General features: G+C 39.3%; 1 protein-coding gene across 1 annotated transcript in view; it reads left to right on the forward strand.

The window, feature by feature from the left end:
* IQGAP1 (IQ motif containing GTPase activating protein 1) overlaps nucleotides 1-27,076 on the forward strand; it is a 53,723-nt gene that overhangs the window by 20,256 nt on the left and 6,391 nt on the right. The window contains exons 9-34 of the mRNA XM_038146827.1: nucleotides 235-325; nucleotides 828-991; nucleotides 2,017-2,101; nucleotides 3,165-3,328; nucleotides 3,687-3,847; nucleotides 4,364-4,488; nucleotides 7,570-7,733; nucleotides 10,397-10,487; nucleotides 11,482-11,643; nucleotides 12,008-12,150; nucleotides 12,503-12,673; nucleotides 13,764-13,847; nucleotides 13,946-14,017; nucleotides 14,111-14,180; nucleotides 14,943-15,151; nucleotides 16,196-16,351; nucleotides 16,566-16,729; nucleotides 17,548-17,772; nucleotides 19,012-19,152; nucleotides 19,241-19,325; nucleotides 21,525-21,757; nucleotides 22,521-22,653; nucleotides 23,022-23,124; nucleotides 24,590-24,725; nucleotides 26,032-26,119; nucleotides 26,531-26,743. Of these exons, the coding sequence (XP_038002755.1) occupies nucleotides 235-325; nucleotides 828-991; nucleotides 2,017-2,101; nucleotides 3,165-3,328; nucleotides 3,687-3,847; nucleotides 4,364-4,488; nucleotides 7,570-7,733; nucleotides 10,397-10,487; nucleotides 11,482-11,643; nucleotides 12,008-12,150; nucleotides 12,503-12,673; nucleotides 13,764-13,847; nucleotides 13,946-14,017; nucleotides 14,111-14,180; nucleotides 14,943-15,151; nucleotides 16,196-16,351; nucleotides 16,566-16,729; nucleotides 17,548-17,772; nucleotides 19,012-19,152; nucleotides 19,241-19,325; nucleotides 21,525-21,757; nucleotides 22,521-22,653; nucleotides 23,022-23,124; nucleotides 24,590-24,725; nucleotides 26,032-26,119; nucleotides 26,531-26,743 (3,633 nt within the window). The remainder of the gene's footprint in view (nucleotides 1-234; nucleotides 326-827; nucleotides 992-2,016; nucleotides 2,102-3,164; nucleotides 3,329-3,686; nucleotides 3,848-4,363; nucleotides 4,489-7,569; nucleotides 7,734-10,396; nucleotides 10,488-11,481; nucleotides 11,644-12,007; nucleotides 12,151-12,502; nucleotides 12,674-13,763; nucleotides 13,848-13,945; nucleotides 14,018-14,110; nucleotides 14,181-14,942; nucleotides 15,152-16,195; nucleotides 16,352-16,565; nucleotides 16,730-17,547; nucleotides 17,773-19,011; nucleotides 19,153-19,240; nucleotides 19,326-21,524; nucleotides 21,758-22,520; nucleotides 22,654-23,021; nucleotides 23,125-24,589; nucleotides 24,726-26,031; nucleotides 26,120-26,530; nucleotides 26,744-27,076) is intronic.

Consider the following 27,076-nt stretch of genomic DNA (forward strand, 5'->3'; position numbering starts at 1 on the left):
AGTAGAGCCATTAGATTGAAATAAGATGTTTCTAAGCTGTCTGTATCAGAGTTTTAGTTACTCCAAATGTATTTGTGTCTAGGGCTTCTTTTTGTGTGTGTAGAGGTAGTGTATGTATGGCGTATCACAGCTCTGTATGGGTCAACATTTACCTTTCCTGACCTTTTCAGTTTGAAGGTTTGTAAGGGAGAAGGAAGCTGTAGAAACTCTGATTAGTTTTTATTTCATCTTCAGATTGCCTCAGAAAGTTCAGATAGAGAGAGAGATGTGTATGAAGAACTTCTGACTCAAGCTGAGATTCAGGGAAACATCAATAAAGTGAACAGTAAGTGTAATGTTATACTAATAGTCTTAATTGAAAGAGTACTTCAAAGTGATACCTGTGCTCCTCTTTTTCTGTAATGCTGACAAAATTTCAAGGTAGCTCCCCTGTTTTTGTGGGTTGTTTTAATAGTGGGGTGTTTTGGTTTTCTTCAGTTGTGTGGTTTTGTTGTTAGTTGGTTTTGGTCTTGTTTTTTTTTTAGTCATTATTAGTACATAGTTGTAAGCTTAATTCACTACGACTTCTGTTACTCTTCCTTTTGGAAATGGATTGTCCATGTTGGTGGGCCCTTCAATTCTTCATCCTGAATAGTGCATGCCATTTCCAACCATTAGCCTGTTTTTAAGGCTAATAATTCATAATTGACTTCCTAATTGATTCTGGAAGTGTTCCTTTTGGATTACATACCTGACTTGCTATCTGTCAGTTCTAAGAGTATTTCTTTCTGAGCGGTAGGCTGTGTAAACCATGGCACTTTCTCAAGACTCTGTTTTATTGTTGCTAGCACACGCAGCCATATCAAAGATTGACCTGGCTTTGGAACGAGGAGATGCATTAGCACTGTACGAAGCTTTGGCAACACCAGCTCTGGGACTTCGAGGATTGCTACGCGAAAATTGTGACTGGTATTTAAAGCAGTTTTTGAGTGATAGACAACAGAAACAGGAGGTATGGAAAAGTGTAGATTACCTGATTTGTGAGGTTTTTCCCCTACTCCCGCCTTTCACCATACAACTGTGTACTTGGTATATACCTGCATTACGGTTTAGTGTTGTCTAGAAAAAGTCAGTGTTAAAAGATGGAAGCATTCAGTAAGCCTATTATTTAGGCTTTATTTCTGCACGTGAAAGGCCAGTATAATGTTTGTAATGTTTGGTGTACATACCAAATCTTAAACTACCAACTTGTGTGTGTATAGAGCTATTAAAATTAAGGTGTGTCCTCTCTCATTTTGCTATTGTCAGTGCCCAAATAATGTGAGTATGTGTGTTTTATAAATACCTATCAGATAAGCCTGAACTACTTTCACTGTGGAGAATACTGTCATAGACCAGTTGAAGGCATGGTGCTTAGGGACATGGTTTAGTGGTGGATTTGGCAGTATTAGGTGTATGGTTGGACTCAGTGATCCTAAGGGTCTTTTTCAGCTTCAATGATTCTGTGATGCTACCCAAGTTATTAAAGTCCTCCTACCCCTCTAGTTACTCAGTCTTCTTTCCTATTTGTATTTGTGTAGTATCATAATAGTCCAAGAAGCGTGTATGTACAAGCCAAAGCTGCATGTTGTCCATTTTGATGTTCTGCTAACTCTATAGTTGCTCAGAGGTAAAACGTAACATTACTTAATGGATCGTTTCATGCCAAACTGCACAATTGCTAGTCTCGCTCCAGCACATAGTTCATGAACAGGGAGCCTTTTCCCTCAAAGTTGTGCCTTTGGTCTTAAATATGTCATTGCTTTGGAAGCAGTCTTGCCTTTTATTGCTATGCCCATGGGACTGCAGTTCTGATATAAAAAAGATCAAGTTGTACACATACAATCTTTCAGCACCTGAACTGAGAATCTGGTGAGTAATTTCTGATTTCCTTATGTGTATTCTTTCTGGTTTGAGTTCAAGTAGAGTATTTTTATTGACGTAATTGAAATTAACTTGGCTTTGTTTCACCCTTACAGTTTCTGTTTTTTTCTTTAGGCTGGCCTTACAGGTCCTCTGCAGAAGGAAGAGTTGCAGTTGGGAGTGGATGCTGCTAACAGGGCAGCACAACAGTACCAGCAAAGTAAGGATCAGCAGAAATTATTGTAGCAAAGTCACTGTGGATGTGAGCAAGAAAATGAGGCAGCACAGTATTTGGGTCAATTATGAATGGTCATTGTGAATATTCTTTAAGTACTTTACAGCTGCTAAGAACATGAAAGAGAGTTGGTTGCCCTAATTACTTGCAGTGTCTTTTATCCGGCTCTTACAAAGTGTCTGGAGGTAACAACATTAAAACCTTAATTTGGAATAAGAAACGTCAAATTTTTGCATCCATCTTCAATAACCTCTTTATATAGAATGCTTTTAAGAATTTTTATGCTGTGGATCTGTGAAGAAAATCTGGATTGCTCCAAGAGATGTGAAAGATAGGTTTATCTGCTGATCATTCACACTGAGCTGCAGAACCATTACTGTTTCTGAATATCAAGTAGCAAATAAAAATGCAGATCATTTGCTGATTGTTTTTTGATAGATGCTTCTGAGACCACACAGAGCTCTCTTACTGTCCAGGAGCAATTCACTTTGTGAGAGCTGGAAGGGAGAGTAACAGAGATTGGAGGAGAGAGGATTTCGAATACAAGAGGAAAATAGCGAATGCTGAATTAAGTAGGCAGCTACCTTCGAAGTACCTTACTTGTTAGGCATGGAAGTCCACATTTGTTTACCTTCTTGCGGTGTATTAAGTCAGCCAGCATGTACCCACTAAAGAGTGCCTGGGTTACTGCCTTGAGCAGGATAGAGGTAGAAAGGAAGAGAAAATCGGTATGATTCCCCCGTCCAAAAATTTGCAGTGAGGCTTCTTACTATCAGAATACTGAAATGGTGAAACAGTCCCTTGATAACCAGACAAAAAGGTGAACTATTATTAAATATGAGGATTGTGTGTATTAATGGTCTTCAGTAATGGAAGACTAGGTAACTAGTATAGAGGGTGTATGGATCTGATCTGAGAGTTTGGCTCTTTCCCTGCAGTTTGGTGTTATTCTTTCTCTAGTTAAGTATTTTAGTAAAATGAAAGTCCTGTTACTATGGGAGTCTCAACTGTCTGCCTTCCTTATTTTTTATGCTCTTTGAATTTCTAGAACTGGCAGGAGTAGCCAGAATTAATTCAGCAATTCGAATGGGTGATGCTGAGAAGACTGTGGCAGAAATGATGAATCCAGAGGCCCAGTTACCAGAGGTTTATACATTTGCTGCAGATCTTTACCAAAGGGAGCTGGCCACCTTACAGCAACAGAGCCCTGAAGTAAGTATCACCTTCTCTGTTATTTCTGAAAGCTGGCATGGGTCTACCTTGTCTGTTTTCCTAAATGTGTTCTGTGGAGCAAACCTGTCTTGAGTCTTCACAGAACTGCTTTAGTGTTCAGTCTGTTCTGATGTGGTTTAATCCTTTAATCTTGATCTGATTGGCCTTGTAAGACTTTACCTCAGTCTCTTACTTGGTGCTCTAGCTTTGTTTATGATACTCACCTTTCTACTTCGTTGTCTTAAAGGATGTCCTTTTGCCTTGTTACATGTCTGTTCTGACAGCTACTCCATTGTTTTCTGTGTGCAGCAATAGTTTGTATAGAGTGAATAGAATCTGTTGTCCTCTTTGTATGCAGGGTCACCTCACCCATCCAGAACTATCTGTTGCTGTAGAGATGCTGTCTTCTGTGGCCCTGATTAACAGGGCTTTGGATTCAGGGGATATGAATACAGTGTGGAAACAACTGAGCAGTCCTGTCACAGGCCTTGCAAACATTGAGGATGAGAACTCGCAGAGGTGAGTAATTCAAGGAATTGTAGCTGTCCTTGATGTTGCATCTATTCTGTGGCTTCATGAATTTTCTGTTCCTTCTCTTAAATTTTACGTTATTTCTACATGATTTGTTACAGTATGGATTTAATCTCTGATGTCTTTTGCAATTACTGTTTCTTACTGGTCTGATTCCCATGCTGTCTTTTAGTGCTTTCTCATGGATTTCACATTAAAACCATGCTGTAATACCATTAAGTTGTCACTAGTACTTCTGGCAGCTCACCCGTTTTCTTTGCCCTGGACTCTTATTCAGCGTTTCAGTGCAGTTTTCTGTTTGGCAATTTTGTCTGTTTGAACCTACTTCATATTTGTGCTGATACCCTTCATACGCACAAGCATTTCTCTTTCTCTCCATTTTCAGTTTCAACCCTCATGTTACCTCTCCCACTTTGTGTGCAGTTCTCAGTGCTGGGTTGTGTGCTCCCTGAGCAGCTTGTTGCAATGTCATGTTTACCGGGTTTGGGTTTTGTTTTCTGACAGATACATTGATGATTTGGTGAAGCTGAAAGCTGAAAGAAGTGCACAAGGAAGTGAATTTATCACATGGAATGATATCCAATCATGTGTTGATCATGTGAATAAAGTTGTGCATGAAGAACATGAAAGTAAGTTTTTCTGTTCAATTCATGGTAGACTGATCGTAGCGTATAAGGAGTGCTAAAATTAGGTGTGTGTCAGTCCAAAAAGTTATTGATTGACTTGTTAGTTGTGTTATACATTAGGATATAGGAATATCTAGGAAGATCTTAGTTGTGAACAAGACTTGGTGATCTATAATATGAAAGTCTTGATTGCAGGACTTTTTGTTGATGGAGAAATCAGGCAGTCTGATGTGTTTGTGGTAGTTATGTCAGTATTTCAAAGCAGTTTATTAATACTTCCAGTGTAAATTTCAACCCTTTTCGGGTTGGAAATGCATTGTCTGGTGTCAGTGTCTAGGATTAGTCCAGAATCTTCTCATTTTGCTTCAGTCCCCCAAATTTAAGCTAGTGTTGTAGCCTTGTCTTGCAGTGCTCCATCCTTCTTCCTAATTTGCTGCGTTCAGAAGATATTTTTCTTGAAGTCTTATCCTTTTATGTGATGGCTCCTTTTTCCCTGTTCAGGTTTTCCTCTTCCTTTTATTCCTTTTTTTTTTTTTTTTTTTAATCTGCACTGATCTTTTTACCTTCCCAGTATTTAATTCCCTGGTTTAGTTGCCAGTAATTTAGCTCCGTAATCAGAAGATGTGCAAAAACTCTCTGAAGTTGCAAGTCTCTAACACAGATCACGGGTGAGACTCCAGCTCCCTGGGTGCAGAGACATTGATATTTGAGCTCTCACCATGACCACGCTTCTGAAGTTAATCCTTCAACTGTACTATGTGTCTTAGGCCCTGCAATTGCCCTGCTAAGCGTTTCCCTAGATGGCTTATTGACCTGGAGCATGGAAGCCTGTTTCTTTGCATTTGTATAAAAGGTGGGATCGAGGAATCACCACTAATGCATTGCACTCACTTACAGGCATTTAGTCAGTGGTCCTATATTGAAGAGAGCAGGGAGAGGTGTAGTATATACATACATATACAGTGCGAGGTTCAACGGGGCTTGGAGCAGCCTTGTGTCTAGTCTTCTTGGCCTAGTGGAAGGTGTGCCTTGCCTGTGGCTGGGTGGCTTGGAGCTAGGTGATCTTTAATGTCCCTTCCAACCCAAACCACTCTATGCAGCAAGAGTGAGTACTGAAAATGATGTACTCATGAAGGAAAAAAATTGCTGCTGCAAGCTGAAAATGGTGAATGAGTGTTAATGTAATTTCTGTGCTTCTAGCCCTGCAAGTTTTTTTACTTTCTATTTCTCAGTAGTGTTTATGTTAATAACGGTCTTTTAGCAGTGATAAAAGACTGGGTCTGAGTGTAATTATGAAAACTTCAACAGAAAAGAAAACTGGAGTAATTCTTCATGCACTAAGTCAGTATTATTTGACGTAACATCCAATGTGGAGATAAAGAAGTCCTTGGAAATAATACAGTTAAACAAACTTATTCTTCAGTAGACCCTTGTGATGTTCTATTTCATATGGTTTAATTTTAGGTTTTTTTTTCTTGTTTTCATTAAGGGTTCTTAATTTTTGTTTATGACCAATACTGAAAACATCCTGGGTTTGACACTAACTTTGAAGCCGTCTTTGTAATATTTATAATTTTATAATATTTAATATCTCAGCAAGACTTGGAGCTTTGCATCATAAAGCGGGAGAAATATGTCACAAGTGTGGAGGTGATGATATGGTTTATGTTGTACACTGAGACAAGCAGGTGTCTTCTGCCACTCCTTGTTGTGCCCTTCGTGTGTTGTGTTTCGCCTTGCAAACACTCTAGAGAGGGTTATACTCTAGAGAGGGTTAACTGTTAAATTCACCCTTTTGGTTAACTTGGTTAACTTGTTTCCTGCATCTCCAAATTTATAGTGTCTTTTCTGTGTAAGAGGTTACAGTGGAATTCTAAAAGTCTGTGTAGTCCCAACATCCTGTTTCCTTTAACGCTCCTTGTCCTGTAAGAAAAGCTGCAGAAAGTCCTATAATGATGTAAATTGTTCTCCTGGGGAATTTCCTAATTCTTTGGTCTGCCTTGTATATGCCCTTCTGCAAAGATAAATTTTATCTTCTCTCTATGAATAACTTAAATTAGTCAGAGAAGGTCCTCAAGCTTTGTGGCTATGTATATATATGTGCGTGTGTGTGTATGTGTGTATTTTTTTTTCTGTGTGCTTTCTTAAGTTATCATATCTGTTTTTTGATAGAAATCATGGCATCGTTTTAGCGATGCAGTTCTTGCGATGTCCTCAGCATATATTTTCCCTGATCTCTACTCCATCCTAATGTAATCTCTTCCCAAAGATGTTCTACTTTTTGTATGAACTTCTGTTTTGTGAGTCTTGTGTTGAAGAGTCACAATCTTTGAATACAACAACCAATGTTGGAGATTCCCACACTGATCTCCTTTCTTTTATCCAAAAGACTTCTTTATTCTGCACTGAACAAACCATGGTTGGATCCCTCTTTAAGCAGAGAATTGAATCAGATGAAGTCTGGGATTCATCTCAGCCTGAGTTATTTCATGATTTTCAGGATCAGTTGCTATAGATGTAGATTCTGTTTGCATTTAGCTAACTGTAAGGTCTTTATTTTGCTGAGCAGTAAATTTTACTGTACTTGAATAGCATCCTCTTCTCTGATAATACAGTTGATACTACGTATGTCCTTAATAAAAGAGTTCTCTAAAATACGAGGTTACTGTATTTTTAAATGGTATTCCATGCAGGTCCTTAGTTTCATGGGAAGATTTCTTTCTGGAGAAGCCAGAACCTTGGAATATTTTGAAATCTGGCCATTTGGGCTTTCTAGACGCTCTGAGCTGGATGTCTGAGGATTCAGTTTTGTCCCTGCATGTGGTCTCCCTGAGGTGTTTTTTTTCTTTGAAACTTTATTTTTTTTGATTGCAGTGCTCAAGAATTGTGACTGCTTTGGGGAGGAAAAATAACTTTGGTTTCTTTGCTAGTAAATAATGCTTTCTGTTAAAAATATTGCGGTTCTGAGCTGTTACTTGATTTAGGAAGGACTAACCGCACTTTTCTTCTGAACCAATGCTTGTGATTATTGTTAACCAAGAATGGAACTTTGTCTTACTCCTCCCCCTTTGCATTCCTCCCTAGGGATTTTGGCAATTGGTCTTATTAATGAAGCTCTGGATGAAGGGGACACCAAGAAGACTCTTCAAGCCTTACAGACTCCTGCAGCAAAATTGGAGGGTGTAGCCCCAAAGGTAGCACAGCATTACCAGGATACACTACTTCGAGCCAAGAGAGAGAAAGCGCAGGTGAGTGCATTTAAATGCACCTCTTAAAAGACCTTTGCATTAGTGTTATTGGATTCCTGCTGGTCTTGAAAGTCAGGAATCAAAATTGGCAATGGCGAGATGGGCATTCTGCATACCTTCAACCAATCTTAACCAGTCAGAAAGAGATTTCAGCTAGCAGTGTGAATCCATGAACTGTGGAGATGGGTATAAGGATATTAAGTGCACATGGTGTCTTGCTATAGCTAAACTCGGGTCCCAAGTGAGATACATATCTTTTTTGTGAAAAAATAATATTCATTATCTGTTTTTGTGAGGAGACAGTGTTCATTCCAGGAGTACTGAACTGCTGATTGCAAGTTTTCTGCAAGCTTAAGTATTTTATTCTAATGTTCTGTGTTAAATGTAGTCTTAGGTATAGTTACATATGTGGCAAAAAAGAAAGTTTCTGGAAGCAGAGAAATCTGTAAAGTAATAAATGAGAAAAAAAATGTGAAACAACATATATGCTACCAGCAAATTATATGCTGCTGTTCACCTGATGGCACTTCCATACCTTATGACTTTTTTGAGCAGAAGTTGTCATTAGCTAAGGACTTCTACCTACTTGTACGTAGTTGCAGTTTTCAGTAACTGAAAGGTGAAGATGAAGAGAGGAAGAACAAGTTTCATCTTACAGGTATAAGAAAGGATGACGAGTGCACGTGTGTGTATGCAAGGGATTTTTGGGTAGTAGGGATAGGACACGGATTTTTTTTTCCATATCTATTTATGGAGAAGTAGCAGATGTCTGCATTCAGTAGCTTGAGAGTTTTTTGTTTTCTTTTTTCTGCTGTGGAGCTCATTGCTCTAGTAGCAATGCACAATTTTGTATAGAGGCTGAGGGCTAGATTATGTTGAACATTTTGGTTTTGACTAAAGGTAAACCAGTGTGATGATAGTAGCTGAAAACTATACGAAATTCTGATGAAAATCATTAAGCAGTTTTCCCAAGGGTCTTGACAGGGTTAATGTTCCTCAGGATCCATTTTGTGCTGAAGCATTTCCTCTCGCTGAGTCAGAATGAAACAATGAAATCTTTTTATCCTGTACTTAAACTTGTGCCAGATTGTGCTGGTAACTTCTGAGTTGGTATGAAATTACCTTATTTAGGCATAAGATAAATAAAGGGCTTCTCCCAGCAGCATGGGAGTAATTCCAGAAGTAGAAAGATCATATTGTACAGTTACCATGTGGGGAAAATAAGCACAATCTGAAGTCAGCTGTTATGAACTAGTGATTTCTGTACCTTGGGGCTGAGAAGGATTATTGTTCACCTGAAGATGTTGTCTGTTTGCTTGTTTGATTAGGGAATGCTGTATCATGCATGTTTCTGATGTGATGAGGTGAGAGAGAAAAAAACAGACTCCATAGTATGTTTTACACTGTGTGTATCATGCATAAAGCCTTGCAGCAGTGAAACTGTAGAGAAGCACAACATGGTTTTGGTAGTTTTCAGGTTGACTTCTGTGGATAGATAGTACAGTTGAGTTACAGTGATGATTCTCCCCCACATCCTAGACAGGAATTTTGCTGTTGCTGGTACTCTTGTGGGACTGTCTGGCTTTCAGATGAAATCTGGCTGTGAAGGTCTTGTTAAGCTCTTGAAGGAAGTATCATTTAGCCAGTTAGTTTCAGATCTACCAAAACAGTGGTTAAAATATGGAAAGCATAAGGAAATGTACATTTTAAATCTGGCCTTAAAGCTCTTGAATGTTGTAAATAGTGGTTCTTTTGTGCACTGTGATTATTATTCCCATCCAGAAATAAAGATTTCCTGTGTTCTCTTTGTATGAGGAAAGTTGTCCGAGGGATGGTAGTTACATCTTAGTATTTCTCTTGGTAGCCACCTACAGGAAACACCAGTGGGTGGGGATAAGCTTATGCTTGGCAACTGCTGGGTCATTGTTCTTTATGTATATTTTGGGACTTGCAAAACACTTGTCCCTTTCCTCCTCTCAAATTTCTGCATGTAACATGAGCTCATTTGGATAGATTTCCCAGCCAAAATACAGGATACTGTGTGATCCCTGCTCCTTGACAAGCAATCTGTTAAAATAAAGATTTAAAACATGGCTTTGACTGCTGTGTTATGTGACCCATCCACAGCACATATGATGCTTTTTGCTTTGTTAGTTTGTACAGGTTTGTGAAGTTTTTTGGGCACAGAAATTAACAGCCTGATGTGACGTTAGTTACCCAAAGGTTTATTAGTTTCTGCACACAGATGTACATCAGCAGCTCTCTGTAGTCCTCTTCTGTTGAAGGACTAACTTCCTGGGAAATCATATACTCTTGGCTAGTATGGCTTTAGGACTAGCTGGTACTAAGTCCTTGGTCTTGTGTTCACTCAGCTTATTAGAGTGATTCTTATTGAATTGATTCTTGTTTGTTATGTTTTCTGAGATTTTTTTTTTTTGTCTAGGAGAAGGTATTGAGTTTGGTAATGCCATAGTAGTCTCTGCCAGTCACAAATCCACATGATGTCCCTGTGCAGGAGTTAGGAAGAACTGAAATACTTCTTTTTCCCTCTGTTATGGAAAACTACTCTGTTGGCTGTATCTGAATATAAGTTATCTTACTTGGAAAAAATTGGGATACTTTTCTCCTGATATTGTATATTTTTCTTGTTTTATTCTCTTCAGGACACACAGGATGAAACAGCTGTACTTTGGCTAGATGAAATTCAGGATGGGATTCATAAGGCTAACAAGGACACAGAGGAGTCCCAGAGATGTAAGTATTATTGCGCAGTATTGCAGTTAATCCCCACTACCAGCCAAATAACAGTTCTTTAAGGAAAAGTTGGGGGCTAGAAATGTCATGTACACGTGGCAAAGGAAACCAAAAGAGCCTACAGGCTTCTGGTGCAGGTGTGGTTTTTTGAGGAGTGAATGTCAGATTCTTCAAATACTAAATTTCTTCTATTGTGGGGGAATATGCATTTTTTCCAGTTTTGCATGTGACCATTAGATCATGTTACCTTGTTGAACAAATCTCTTTCAAATTGTTTGTCGTTTGCGACTAATTGTGCGTGTCTGTGGGGTGATTGGTTAGAAGTGAGAGTGTTCACGTGCACTATTGAAATGGTGTTTGCTGGTGAGCATTACCTTTTATTTGCATGAGGTACTGTTGTCTTGTCTTGGTTCTCTTAGGTGTTACCAGACAAACACTCCCATGTTTTTCAGATACAGGGAGTACTACATGTCAGTGATACTCACCTTTGCTCCTTAACGCAGTTTGCAGGTGGACTGGTCCACCCATTGTTGCATCCCAGTCTTTATAATGATGTTGTTTCTGTCTGCAGAAAAATTAAGTAATTACTGCTCTGGTTGTTGAAAAGGCCTCTTTTGAGTTGTGACTGGCTCTGCCTGGAGCAACTGTGTTAACTGAACCAGACATCAGAGGAGAGCTGTCACTGTGTGTGTTGAAAAGTTCTGGTGGTAAATCAGCACCATTCTGGGACTTTAGGCACACACATTATGTGCTGTCAGGTGCATTTCCACACATGGTTCGATACTCTGTACTGAAGAGGCCTCTATACTGCAAGTTGCCCATTTGGTTTTTTTATTTATCTTTCATGTTTATTACTGAAATAATAAAATTTGTGTATCTTACATACAACCCAGCTATAAGGGTGTGTTCATGTTGCCTTGCTCTGTTCTGCCATTCTGTGCTTGCTGTGAACTACTGAGCCCCTGGGCTAACTTACTTTCTGGTGTTATCCAAGTCTCCTTAGGAATTCTGGCCATTAATGAAGCAGTAGATCACGGTGACGTTAGCCAGACCCTGAGTGCCTTGCGTTCACCTGATGTTGGGCTATACGGAGTCACTCCAGAATGTGCCGAGACGTACCAGCAAGAATTGTCAGAAGTTAAGAAAAGGGCAGCAGGTACACCTTAAGTAGCTAACTATTTTTGAAATAAATGCAAGATTATTGTATATGGAATTGGAACTAGAGGTAAAAAAGCCTCTGGGAAAAAATCTTGTGTAGTAGATAGCAACTGTGGATGCTTTGTGAAATAAGGTTTTTTTTTTTCTTTAAAAAAGAGTGTGAATAGTATAATGTTCACTTATGGAATGTGTTGTGTTTAGGCAGTTCTCATATGAGGTCATTAGGGACTCAGAAACATTCCTTTCCTTGCCTGGAGGAAGACGAATCTGTAAAGTAAATTTCCTGATTGTAACATTTGTATGTGTGAAAGGTAATACACTTGTCGGAGTTTCAGACTTCTAATTGCAGTTTCTGCTCTTAGGGGGCAATGGCAGCGAGTGGGTGAAACACTGGGTGAGAGGAGGCTATCATTATTATCATAATCTGCGGACCAAAGAGGGAGGATGGGATGAACCAGCAGAGTTTGTGCAAAATGACACTCAGCTGTCACGGGAAGAGATACAGGTAGAGTAATAGATTAACACATGCTCCTTCTCTCAAAAGTTGATGTTCTCACCATTCCCACCCTTAATGCAGCTCTAAGATAGAATGCTTCAATGCCATAGTCGTGTTAACATGCTTAGTAACTCATTTGATTTGCTAGGCATCATCAGACTGTGTGTGTTACAACTCCTTGTCCTATTTCATAAACATTTATCCTGTCTCTAAAAGAGTACAGGACTATGATGTTACTGTTTTTTGAAAGACAACTTTGGAGTTTCTTGTAAGCACAGTGTGGAAAGCCGATGTAACATCCTTTTTCTTGTATTTACATTTTCTTTTTCTGGCTTCTCTTCCTATCATAACATTAAATCAGAGCACCATATCTGGAGTCACTGCAGCATACAACCGAGAACAGTTGTGGCTTGCAAATGAGAACCTGATTATGAAACTTCAGGCTTGCTGTCGAGGGTATCTTGTTCGCCAGGAATTCAACTCAAGAATGAATTTTTTGAAGAAGCAAGTCCCAGCAATCACTTGCATTCAGGTATTGATACCGTTTAATTCTGTTTGGAACTTGTACTCTGCAGTTGTTTTCTGTACACAAGCTTATTAACAGTTTTTGTTCAATTCAGGTAGTTACAGCACACAATTGTCTTTGTCTTGTATTGTTACTTATCTAAAAACATTTCCTTCTCCAGTGAGTTTTAGTATATTATTTCCTTCTAGGTGTCATATATAATCAATCCAATAATCACATAGAATTGGAGAGAGAAAAAGTTATTTGAGGAAGCTTTAGCAACTACTTTTTTACACATTTCAGTGTTTCGGGAGTAAAGAAATATGTAGTGTGTTGTTGGTGATAGTACCATGAGATGCATTGCTGTTGTGATTCATCATGAATTAAAGAGAAACAACATGGTCCTTCAGTATTCTTGCTTCTCTTCAAATTTGTCCAGGGATTTGGAGGACTGGGGACCTGAAGGAGATGGTTGGATAATTTAGCATGAAATCGGGTGCATTTACAGGACAGCCACAAAAAAATTCTTCCTGTGATGTTGTAAATAAAATGTGTACAGTGCAATAGTTGCTTTGCACCCTATTACCATTTTATTATTTCAGCAGTATATGTCCATTTGTTTTTGCCTAAGTAGCACATACTCTGCCTGTATATTTAACAAAACCTGCACACCCACTCCCAGCTCATAAAAATAACACACACTCCCTTTAAGCGTAGTTCAACCCCTTGCCTGACTTCTCTTCCCAAGTGTGGATGGCAGTGGGTCCGCTGAGAAGGCTTAAAAATGGTTACACCATTGTTCTCAGCAGCGGCAGCTAACACATGATCCTCATGTAGAACGGTTTCTGTCAACTTGACTGTTTCACTGTATCCTTGACCTCTAACTGTGCTTCAGAAGGCCCAGGCTCTTCATGGGGTAATTTCAAGTCTCTCATGATTACATTTGGAAAATAGTTAATGCTTCACACTGTGTATCTCTTGATGAGACAAGCGGGTTTCCTTCATGTTTCATTTAGCCAAAAGGGCAGTTGGAAGTGAGAAACACAAAGAAGCTCAGATTTGTAGTTACTTCTGTTCAATTGGAAAAGTAAACTGAGTGTGCCTATTTTGTTTTCAGTCTCAATGGCGTGGCTACAAGCAAAGGAAGGCATATCAAATCCGTTTGGATTACTTACGTGCACAAAAGGACCAAGTAGTAAAGGTAGTGCAGGTTCTCTGCTGACTGTTTTGGTAAACCTTTGGGGTAGAGAACTTTGTAGATAAGGTTTCTATCTGAGTGTTTTGGTTACCTTTCAATAGATTCAGTCAATGACCAGGATGTATCAAGCCAGAAGACGTTACAGAGATCGTCTGCAGTATTTCAGAAACCACGTAAGAGGCTATCTTGTTAAATGTATTCTGTACCTGACTTTGGTACTCTTTCCAGAATGATGTCAAGTGATTTTTTTGTTTCTTAAATCCTAGATAAATGATGTCATAAAAATTCAAGCCTTTATTCGAGCAAACAAAGCCCGAGAAGACTACAAAACCCTCAGTAAGTAGGGATAAAAGAGGATAAAACTGATGTGCCTCAAATCTCTGTTTGTGAGGGATCATAGATTCATAGAAGAGATTCCCCAACTCTCTCTGCCTGTCTCCATAGGAGAGATGCTCCAGCCCCATATCATCTTTGTAGCCCTCCTCTGGACTCGGTCCTGCGGCTCCACATCCTTCTTACTATATTGGGGGCCCCAGAGCTGAACACAGTACTACAGGTGGGGTCTCATTAGAGTAGAGTAGAGGAGGAGAAACACCTGCCTTATCTCCTGACCACACTGCTTTTGATGCAGCTCAGGATGCAGTTGGCTTTCTGTGCTGCAAGTGCACATTGCTGGGTCATGTCAAGCTTCTTGTCAACCAATATTCTGTGTGATCTATAACGTCAAGGTGGTTTTGAGGAGCAGTTGGGATGAAGTTGATAGGGCAGTGCAGGGAGTAGGTAGTTCTTGAGGCTGAGGGAGAAGTTGATTCTAGCTGCCTCTTTTTTTTTTTTTTTTTTCCTGCTGAAAAGTAGAACTGTAGCTTTGCAGTTAGCTCTGACAGTGTGGACTACCCTATGCTAATACTGACTTTGTTCTTGATTTAGTTATCTTACAATTTTCTCAGAACAGGAGAATCAAAGTGTCTGAAGCTTTTTAGACAAGATGGTACTAATTGACTCTGGGTGCTCCTTGATGTGCCATTTAAACATAGATAAGGCATATATTTACTTCTGTTTTTCATCCTCTAGTGTTGTCTATTTCTTGCCTGTTTTTAGTTAATGATGAAAATCCACCTATGGCTGTGGTTCGGAAATTTGTCCACTTGCTTGATCAGAGTGACCAAGATTTTCAGGAGGAGCTTGAACTAATGAAACTGCGTGAAGAAATTGTAACCTTGATCCGATCCAATCAGCAACTGGAAAATGACCTCAATCTCATGGACATCAAAATTGGTTTGCTAGTGAAAAACAAAATTACATTGCAGGTAAGAAATGTGTTGTTGGGAGACCAGCCACACGTATAATTGAGCCCAGTGGTAGTTAGCATGGAGAGCTCCTGGTCTCAGATGTTGGTTGCTCAGGCCCAGTGGAAAACATTTCCCCTGACTTAGTTTTTACTCCCAGTATGTTCTAGGTTCATTCCACTAATTTAGTATGTATCCCTAGAGAGAAAACTGTAGGAGGAGAAGAAACAAGTCCTGAAGCTAAAAAAACATAACAAGACTACCTTGATCTAACAAATGCAACAGGTTTTGTATTGAAAAGCTTTGAGACTCTTCTTTGTTGCTCCTTTGTGGTTAAACAAGTCACATGCCACAAGCTTTCAGCCAGGGGGGTGATTTTGGAGGCAGGAGACACTTGTGCTTGTGCACCTTGGTTGCTTGTTGGTTAAAGGGAAGCACCCTCTATCTAAGCTTGGCTGGTGTGATTCATTTCCCACCCCCCCCCCCAAAAAAAAAAAAAAAAAAGGCTCTTGCTGATACAGTATTGTCTTTTCTTCAAGCTGAAGTACTGGTCAGCTTTTCATGTGGTCCTGAATTCATCACACTAGGCTTCTCTGAGTGCAAAATCTCAACTGCTGTAGCGAAATTTATCTTAGAAGGAAGCTGCAGTGGTTGGGCTGATGATTGCAGTGAAAAGTGCCATTGCTGTCAGAGTATGCGGAGTATGCGGAGGTAGTGAGCTAGCTGAATATGGAACAGTATTTATAAACTGTAAGCCCAGTTGAAAAAAGGAAAACATTTCAAAGTGTCTTCAGAATGCTACCAGCTCTGATCGTAATTGCTTCCAAGAGTGCCTAACCCTTCTAGGGTTTCAGACAAATTCACAGAGTCAGGAACAAAGCAGAACATATACTTCCAGTTGGAGAAACTGCTGCTGTAGCAAACAATGCTTCACTTCAATAGCCCCAGGCATTCCTTGACCCTGCATTTCCACATCCAAGAGAAGTGGCTCTCAGATGCAACTGTTTTTCAGTTTCTTCTTTGAAACTTCTTAGAGTGAAATCTGTACCTGTTCTTTCTTTCCAGGACGTTGTTTCTCATAGCAAAAAACTTACCAAGAAGAACAAGGAACAGCTCTCTGACATGATGATGCTGAACAAACAAAGGGGAGGTTTGAAAGCATTGAGCAAAGAAAAGAGAGAAAAGTTGGAAGCCTATCAGCATTTGTTCTACCTCCTTCAGGTAACCAACTTCTTACATTGCTCAGTAACCTTTTGTCATAGAAGGTTTTATGTCTTAGCACAGTCTTTGCTTGTGCACTGTAGTTGTCATAGAAGCAGTAAGGTTGGAAAAGACCTTTAAAATCAAGTCCAGCCAGCAACTGTTTTGAGCCACCTTAGTTTTTAGCAACACCAGCGGGGACATGCACACTAAGTAATTTTTCTTGTTGTTGTAGACTAACCCAACCTACTTGGCCAAGCTGATTTTTCAGATGCCTCAAAACAAATCCACAAAATTCATGGATTCTGTCATCTTCACGCTGTATAACTATGCATCCAATCAAAGAGAGGAATACCTGTTGTTGCGACTTTTCCAAACAGCACTGCAGGAAGAGATCAAGTATGTGGTAGCATATGGCACATTCTTGCTGTTGAATCAGTTTTGGCAGTTCCTGAAAATGAGGCACATTTTCATGTGAAGTCTAGTGCTTATATGCAGATAATGCTAATCTGTCCCTTCACTGTCCTTTTCCCATTTCATATCTATTAATGTAGTCTATCAAAGAAGAATCAAGTTTGTCCATAGAAGATGAAGGCTTTTCACTTCAATCAAGATTTCACTGCTCAACATGGCAGTTACTTCTGATCTGATGCAAAGTCATGCTGAAATTCAGTCTAATCTCAGTTCTCCAGTGTCTGATTATAAATATGTCCAACAAACTGCAAACTCAGGCTTTAAGAGCCAGGAAGAGAGCTAAATCTAAGCTATCTGGATTTCCAATAACTAACAAGGAGTCTGAAATCTCTGTTGTTTGGCATTTCTGTTTCCTGTCAGTGTTAGAAACTCTGGCTGTCCAACTCAGACATGTTTTGTTGGATTGGTTAGGCCTTAGGAGCTCAGTGTTACATGACTTACATGACTGTAACTCAAAGTGTGAGTTTGAGTTACATGACTTTACAATGCAGAGTGGCACAACTTGCTGTGAGGAAGAATATGCAATGAACTTTTTGAGGAACTGCCCTCAAGCATTTTTGGGAATGCTTTTTAAGCATGAAGATGATATATGCCCTGAAACGAATAACAACTTCTAAAAAACTTGTGTGTCTCCCCCCGCCACCCCACCCACAAAGTTATGCTTGGAACAGTAGTCCAGGGAAGCGTAGGCAGTGACAGAGTTATGCATACCTCAAATTTCATATAGATTCTTTCTTCTTCAGATCAAAAGTAGACCAGATACATGAGATTGTGACTGGGAATCCTACTGTTATTAAAATGGTGGTAAGTTTCAATCGTGGTGCCCGTGGTCAGAATGCCCTGAGGCAGATCCTTGCACCAGTTGTGAAGGAAATCATCGATGACAAGTCACTTAATATCAAAACTGATCCTGTGGATATTTACAAGTCTTGGGTTAACCAGATGGAATCCCAAACTGGAGAGGCCAGGTATGGGACCTGTTAATACTGTATTTTTCTAAACATTGCTTAGCTGCTTTGCATTGCTCAGTTAGTCATTCAAAACCATCCCTGACTCCACTGCATGCATCTGTCCAACTGACTGTCTCGTCAAGACAGCTTTCATCTGAGAGTTCTAAAGTTCCTACTCTGGTTATGGTGCTGAGAGTATTGAACAGGAATGTCATTAAATGATGGGAAAAGAAATGCTCTTTGGTGGTTTCCTATGTTAACTTGATAGTTAGCTATGAGATGCCCTCTAACCTAAAAGAATGTACTGTAAGAAAATGTATTTGGGAATTGTTTCCATGTCAGTGCCTGTTCACGTCACGCTTGGCCCGTGCAAACAGGTACTGTTCTCAAGCACACAAAGCCTCTCTTGCTGGCCGAAAGCATCACATTGCGTTTAATTCTCCTTGGTCCTAACATCTTTCTAATTAATATCAGCCATTGATGACAGTTGTATTGAGCTGTGTGATTTTGTGTCATTCTGGTTTCTTTTTCTTCAGTGGTTGTCATTTGCTAGAACTTGAGGATTCTGTTATTGGGGTTATATTGGGTTTTTTAATGTACTAAAAAAAAAAAAAAAAAAAAAAAAGCAAAAGCCATACAGATGGATGACTTCCTCCATATCTAAAGCAGTCATATACCTTTGCAGACTTTATGCAAAATCCTGGACATGGTAAAAATTGAAGTGATAATGTGTATTCAGATTCTTCTCTATACATAAGATTTAGGATATACCTTTATGAATTACCAGCTTAATTTGTCTGTGTTCACTGGAATATTATGCAATAGTTTCAGCTGATTGAAAAAAAGATAACTATTCCTTCAGCAGCATGTTATATTGATTTTATGGATGCTGCTCTGCTTGTGTCCAAGTTTTCATCATCTTAATACTCAAATGCATAGCTTTCATTTTCACCAGTTTGCAGTCTGAAGTACCACTATGTATTGTGGATGGTGCTTTTTTTGCCTAGTGTGCATGCTGTAAAAAAGATCAGTTTTGAGTTAGCTAGGTCTTTCTCTCACTGGCCAGTGCAAGGGAAAGTAAAGGAAGTAAAAGCAAAAGAATTTCAGTTCTGACAGCACCAACCAGGTTAATTCAAGGCAGTGCATAGTTTTTGGCAGCAAAGTGAATATAAGCATGTTTCTGTGTCAGGCTATACGTTCTTGAAGTGTACTACCCTGAGTAATATTCTCCTGTGTATGTCTGACTTTTTCAAAAAGCAAACTGCCATATGATGTTACTCCTGAGCAAGCCCTAAGTCATGAAGAGGTGAGGACACGCCTGGATGCCTCAATCAGAAACATGAGGACAGTGACAGACAAGTTCCTGTCTGCCATTATTAGTTCGGTGGACAAAATCCCGTGAGTCTGATGCACCAGTGTTATCCCTGAGAAGTTGCTGGTGCCTTCATGCTTGCAACAGTCTTATTTGACCTTTTCTTTCTCTCAGGTATGGAATGCGTTTCATTGCCAAGGTCCTGAAAGACTCCCTGCATGAGAAGTTTCCTGATGCTGGTGAGGATGAGCTTCTGAAGGTGAGGACCTATACACCTTCGTGAATTATTGACAGCCAAATTGGCTGTGGTGAGCACATCTCATTCTTCTCTCTTGTTAGGTGTATGTGTGGAGAGGAGCACATATAAACCTATTCATTTACCTCTACAGATAGAAAATATTTCACATCAGGCTACTGACGTTAGCTTCATACACATTGCTTGAGATGTAATACATTGTTTAGAAAGAAGGTCTAAACTTCTGTTTTGTTCTATGCTTCTGTTTTGTTTTTAGTATCTTGGGCATTTGGACCGTTAGGTTTCTTGACCTGGGGTTTACTGTTGCTCCTAGAAAATAAACCTTGGGTTAATTAATGTGATCACTGCCTGCTGCTCCTTCCTTAAAGAGACAAATTAAGAAGTCTGTGTGCCAAATTCTGATATTCCTAATGCCCCATCTGTAACACACTGGGATATTTTGACGGCAGTATGTAGAATCGCTTCCTATGATGCCTGGTCAGTTTTGTATTTCGTATTTCAGTTGGTTTGGAGAACTAAAAGGATCCTAATCTTAGTTGCTCTTAGATGACTACAGCATTGGGGTTTTTGTTGAAATTTCTTTGGTTTTGTGGCTTCTGGTAAATACTGAATTTATGCCCATGAACGCTTTACTTTTTAATAGAATATAGTTTGGTTATTAGAATGCTTGACAATGTCTCTTTAAGCTTCTCTGCCCCTGCTTCATTACAAAATAATTACCAATCTGAATGCTGTTTTCTTCTCTCTTCTAGTTCTGTGCTTTCCCATTCTGAGACATCGGTTCTTTCTATGCAGGTGAATTAATTTCTTCCATCTGTAAATTTAGGTGGAAAACTGCAGGTTTTGTTAATCCTCATGGAAATAATGTAACTGTCCACATGAAAGTCAAAACTGCAGTTGCGTGCTATGCCTACCTGTAGATTTTTTTTTTTAGCAACCGAAGATGATAATATAATATACGTTCTTTTTGCCCCAGAAGTTCAAATGTCATTCAATTCAAATTCAATTTCTTTCATGGATGTTTTTTTCTTTTTACTGGCAGTAAACAGACAGTTAATGGTCAGCAGACTGTTAACATCCCATGGCATAATTTGTGAGAGTACAGCAGAGGCTTGCATAAAACACTTGTCCAAACATGGCCTCACTGAAACCAGTTATTAATTTCTGGGACTTAGCAATGGCTAGGTTTTTTCTCTGTGTTTTCAGCTGTTTGTTCAGACCCCAATCTCTTCCATGCATTTTAGTCACATGAAAAGCAGGTGAAGCCAAGGTTCAGTGACCTGGCCTTCTGCAAATGAGCATGTGGTGAGAGAGCTTTTGCTTTAAATCAGCATGGTGAGTTAATACCTTTCCTTGCTAGAATTACTTTTGGCAAAATATCCAGTACAGGGTAGAAGAATATTGTGAGCATATGGATAATGTGATAATCTCTATCTGTAGTTCTTTGAAATGTACTGCTGCTCACATTTGACTTAGTAAATTGGATTTTTGAAGCATCCAATGCCATTTGTTTTCTGTACTTCTGATTTTCTTACTTCTGGATTAAATGGTTTCTCACTAACTAGGGGTCTGTGCTTGAATAGCTTGCTGGCTTATCGAAGAAGGCTTTTATTCTGAAAGAGAGAAGGGCTTTGGACAAGAAATGGAAAATAATTTCCTCAATTTAACTTCTTGGTGTGCCATTCTTCCTCCCTATTTTTGCTTTGACAGAGATGGCAGCCAATGCTTTATGCTTCTTTAAAAATTGGCTCTTGTTCCACACTGAAATTTCATTGTCTGATTCCTCTATACTCTGGTCATTCTGCCCTTTGTTAGGCTAACTCAGTTGCATTTAATTCTCCTGACAGACTGTCTCATGCTCATATCAGTAGTTCATTGGTAACTTATAGTATCTCCTATCCGTACATTTTTGTAAGTTAGAGTTCTAAATCTTTACGCCTAGGAATATCTGCTGCTGTATTGTCTTGTGACTGATAGTACTCAGACTTTCCTCTGTGTTGACTGCTCTATTGCATCTTTATGATATTGGGGTTTTTTTAACACTAGATCTTTTGGGATGGTATGTGCTTCTATAGAGGAGAACCTTTGTGTTGGAAAGAGGCTTACAATAAAATAATTTATCGAAACACAGAGTAGTTTCAAAAAAAATTTGGTTGGGTCCTGTACTTTTGTTTATTGATATATTTCTTCTCTCTTTCCCAGATTGTTGGCAACTTACTCTATTATCGCTACATGAATCCAGCCATCGTGGCACCAGATGCATTTGACATCATTGACCTTTCAGCTGGAGGTCAGCTGACGACAGATCAACGCAGAAACCTCGGTTCCATTGCAAAGATGTTACAGCATGCTGCATCCAATAAGATGTTCATGGGAGACAATGCTCATTTAAGCATCATAAATGAATACCTATTGCAGTCACACCAGAAATTCAGGTAGAAGACCGTAGCTAATTAAGTTGGGAAGTTTGTCAGAGGGTAACATTGCAAGAAAAAAGGGAAATCAGTACATTTAGAACATGGAAAATTCTGTCTCTGTCAAATTTGCAGTCTATTTAAAATAAAAGAGATTTCAGTCCAGACTGCCACAGCATCAGTGACAATGGCAGATAAAATGTGTACCTGGAATTTATGAACAATGGATTATATGTTTGTGAGATTGCAAAGTCAAGAGTTTCAAGTGTCCAGAATAAAGGTTGCTTTTGCACATACTTATTACAGCACTTTGGACGTGGACAACCAGAATAGACATACATTCTTCTGTCCTATGAGAACCCTGGTTGCACATGAAAATCTAGTGGTGGTCAGGAATAAAGCAGGTTGGCATTTAGCTATTCATGTAGACAAAGTAAGCTTTTGTTGAAGAATTGTCATATCTCCTGTGTTTTGGAAAAAGGGTAACCAGAAGTAGTTGGGGGCAAAGGATGATAATGCAGTGGGGGCAGGGGAACAAGGTCACTGAAGGCAGTTCTGTCAATTCTGAAAATGAGCAAATGTCAACATGGCCAGTATCAATGATTGAATTTACTAGGTCGCTTCTGATGTGTTAAACTAAACATGCAAACTGTAGTATGCCATACTGTACCATAGTTTAAAGAGGAGAGTCTATGCTTGAAATTGTCATGGGGAGGTAATACTCTTGACATATCACATGACTCTTGGAGTCATACTAAGTGTTCTCTCCTTCTTTGTTCTGAAGACGTTTTTTTCAGGCTGCCTGTGAGGTTCCCGAATTGCAGGATAAATTTAATATTGATGAATATTCAGACTTGGTGACTCTCACTAAACCAGTAATTTATATTTCTATCGGTGAAATCATCAATACACACACTGTAAGTATACATTAGTCATAGTTGCTCCTTATAAGCAGTGTTTGTGAAGAAAATGCTGCTTCTGTCTGAAACACAAAGTACCAAATACAAGGCTGAAAGTTGTCATGATTGTAGTTTGTTGGTTTATAGAATCAAGTTGGTTTATAGAATCAAGTTGGTTTATAGAATCAAGTTATTTAGGTGTGGCCTCACAGACTTTCTTTGGAAAGCATTTGAGTATGTGATATTGACACAGCTCTTAATATTGACATTGCTGCTTTGGAGTTCAGTGATTTTTTTCTAAAAGATACCAGCCTAAAGTAATGAAATTCTATTGCCTAGAAAAGGATGTATTGTTAAAACACAATTGTTTTTTTCTCTTCATTTAGTTGCTCTTAGACCATCAAGATGCAATTGCTCCTGAGCACAATGATCCAATTCACGAGCTGCTGGATGATCTCGGAGAGGTTCCTACAATTGAGTCCTTAATAGGTGGTCTAGTTTATTCTGCTAAAGTAATATGTGATATTACCTGAAATGACTTAAAGGTGCAGTAAAGAAACAGTAAGAAATCATCACAGGTCCTTTGGGAGGATGTGCTCTAAAAGGCAGCAGCAGATTTGTTGCAGTATATTTTCTCTGCATAATTTACTGCCCTGAAAAAAAACGAGGGGTTCTTCCTCTTCTCCCCACCCACCTCACCTCATCCCACTCTAGAAGTTTCTAGAAGACAAATGGATGTTGACGTATTTTCTTTGTTCCATTACACTGGAGCCATTTCTCTGTGCTTGTGTCCCTGTTCCAGCTTGTTTGCTAGGATCCATCCTTACTGGAGATCTGTAGGTGTTCCTTTCAGAGTGCAGTAATAAATGTATTAAATAGCATGTGTTCCTTTAAGAGTCTTTGGCATGTGGACAGGTAACATTTTTTCCCCTCCTTTAGAGTTATTTTCCATAAAGAAAATAGAATCTTATCCTCTTCTGGTTGGGGGAAGAAGGAATTAACACTACTAATCTGTGAAACTGTTCTGGAAACCTGAGACACAGTTACTGCTTCAGGATGTAACACATAGTGGAAAAATGCACAAGTTTTTCTCCTTCACTGGTTTCTGTGTTGCAGTTATTTGAAGTTTCTAGTCTAGGAGAGGGGAGGGAGGCAAACCGGGCAGAGTTTTTGGAGAGGATGCTCTGACAGCAAACACTTACCTTGAAGTTGCTTGATCAGAAAGGTTAGAACCTTCTAAAGGAGTGATTGCAAGCACATTTTCTTCCAAGCGCTGGCAAAGAACTGTTAGAGGCATTATCTGAACAAACATAGACCATGGGTTTAGCTAGAACTTGTCCTCCTTCTCCATTTCATTTCTCCTGTGTGCATTGTTTCACTGTGGCTAATATGTCAGATCTTTCTGCAGCCCTTTAAAAAATGGGGGGAAAGGTACCAACTATTGTTCTAGTGAAAGTTCATATGCAGTTAGAGCAAGAAAATTTCTTTTTGATGGGATAGCTTACTTTGTTCAAGAGATTATGACAAGTTCAGTTGCTAACAAGCTCTTTGCTCCTAGCTTGAAACATGCATTTTGATGAGGACATGAATGTATCAGCATCATCACACTTTTGTTTTCTACTTTTGGCAGTTCAGCCACTCTTCTCAGTGAGAATCTGAGATACAGTGTGGAATGCATGTAAATCTTTAAGCATGCAAAGTGGTGATTTTTGTGGTGCTTTTCTGGCCAGTGCATTCTCTCAGATTTGTTATGAAAAAGTCTGATATTCAAGATATAGTCTGATATAGTGACGATGATGCCTTTAAAGGCTGGTTTGGGTGTTGAAGTGTCCTTTGGACAGTACAGGAAACAGTCTAGATTTCTGTGTCTGTTATGTAGGAAAAAATTACAAAGTCCTAACAGTCAAGAAGGTGAAGAATGTGATTTAATCTGTAAACTCTCTCTGCTTGGCAGGGGAAGGTTCTGGCAATGTTAATGACCCCAACAGAGAAATGTTAGCAAAGACTGAGGTTTCTCTCACACTCACTAATAAATTTGACGTTCCTGGTGATGAGAATGCAGAGATGGATGCAAGGACAATTCTATTGAAGTAAGTAGGGGGTAACTACCTGGTATGTTAGTCAAAAGAAGGAGCAATTGGAACTTTGCCAGTTAATTGGCATGTAAAAATGAGAGAATTGAGGCATAATTTAAGGAAATGTGGGGGGACTGTTACTCCAAATACACTGAGATTGTAGCTGTGTCTTTTTCCATGCTGTGGCATGACTTTTAATTGATGAAGACTAATAGTCTTTTGAGAAGCATAGGTCTTATAACCTAATGGAAAGAGAGCAATGAACTGTCTGGGATTTTATTATTGCCAGAATCTTTATTCTGGAAAACTTTTGACTGACAATGACTCTTGGCTAGTTTTAAGCAAATCCCATACATCTATTGCTGAGATGTATAGAGCAGTGACCTGACATTCAAATGTATGTTTACCTCCTCTGATGCATTCCTGCTCAGATGCTAGATAGTTTAATTGAAAAATCTTTGGTCAGCATGTACTTGGCGTAGGCAGACAAGTGATCTCCCACAAGAAGATTTTGTCTCCAAAAATAACTTTAACTGGACTTCTTAAAAGATACATCAGTATTTTCCTACCCACCAGACAAAGGTGACATTGATTTCAAAAGTAAAGATTTACCAGCTGCACTGGTAGTCATTTATGTTGTGGATGATGAGAAAGGTGTATGTGTGTGTGATGCAGTTTATGTGATTCCAAAAATCCAGCCGGACTGCAGAGATGCTATTTGGTTTCATTGTGTGGCTTAAGGACAGAAGTGCTTCAGAGTGGACACCGACTGTGATTAAATCTCAGCTCAAATCAAGGAAATGACTCTGTCTAGTGCTAGACTGGAGTTGAGATCTACCTGTCTCCCGTCCACAGAAGAAAATAATCCTTTTGAGTTTTTTGATACCTGTTATGGATCACTGAAGCATGCTTATGGATGGATAATATTATAGAGCTTTTCTGGTTGCACAAATGGGCTGTGGCTGCTACCTGCTTTATCTTTCACCTTGAATGCAGTTTCTGTGGTCCACGTGGCAGTTCTGGGGCTACCTTCTAATACATGGGGTAGCCTCCTTGCTGTTTGGAGAAGTTTTGGGGAGCAAATTGTGCATATTACAGAGAGAAACCTTTTGAGGAACCAGTTTCCAATAATGCACTGTCCAAAAAGTAAAGTGCTTCTCAGGGTTCTGGTCTGGTTTAGCCTATGACTACCTGAGTGCTCATCCAGTAATAATCTTGACTTTAAATAAATCAGTAACATTGGTATTGTTGCAGAACAGAAAAGTATTAAAGATCTTTCTGTTTAAAATTTTTTTTCCTATTCTCCTTGATCTCTTTGCAGCACAAAACGTTTAATTGTTGATGTAATCCGCTTCCAGCCAGGGGAGACGCTGACTGAAATTTTGGAAACTTCAGCTACCTCAGAGCAAGTATGATGCTATTTGTCTGCGCTGGTTTTAGACTTGGAAAACATCATCCATCTAGATATATGTGGGACTCTCCGTTTAGGTATTGCAGTGAAGCTGTCTCCACTGATGGAGCAGAGTGTTGTGATAATCACGAGGGTGTACAGTGGAAGTAAATTGTACGTGTGAATCTTACTCCTGCAGCATTTTCTAGAAACTGTTTATGTAGAAGACCGCTTTAGGTGATAGGTAGGCTTCTGGTTCCCACACGTAGGATGTGTTCATCAAAATGTGTTCATTCCAGTCAGTACGGGAACCGCCAAGCAAAAGTCTGTATCCTGTGTTATGCCAGAGATCAGACAATCTGTTTCTGGTTCTTTTTGTCTCCTTGCAATTGATCTGCTTATGAACTTGCAGGTTCTTCTTTTCTTCTAGGAAGCAGAGCATCATAGAGCTATGCAGAAACGGGCCATTCGTGATGCTAAAACTCCTGATAAGATGAAAAAATCTGTCTCTGTAAAGGAAGATGGCAACTTGAATCTCCAAGAAAAAAAAGAAAAAATCAAGGCAGGCCTGAAGAAGTTGACAGAACTCGGGGCAGTGAATGCCAAAAATAAATACCAGGAATTAATCAATGACATTGCGAAGGTATACCATTTGATGGTTTCCTAGTAATCATAGTAGAGTTTTCCCAGTTTGCAGCTTTGTGAAACTGGCATGAGTTTTCAGAAGGAGAGTAAGGTTTTTAGTAGCTAATTTATAGAGAAAATATAGAGAAATTATATAAAGATAATGCTGCCTTTTGTTGCAGCATTTCCACCTTTTGGCATGTGGAAAGTCCTTTACTTTTATACAGTGTTTCTGTTCTCTCAAATGACTGCGTTGCCAGGTTCTCAGGTACTTTAAAAAAAACTTAATAGCTTGGAAGGGAGGTGCTGATGTGTGATGTGTTTTTCTGCTCCATTTCACTAATTCAAGTAA

Source organism: Motacilla alba, chromosome 10 (genome assembly GCF_015832195.1).
Source record: "Motacilla alba alba isolate MOTALB_02 chromosome 10, Motacilla_alba_V1.0_pri, whole genome shotgun sequence".
In the NCBI taxonomy this organism is placed as follows: Eukaryota; Metazoa; Chordata; class Aves; order Passeriformes; family Motacillidae; genus Motacilla; species Motacilla alba.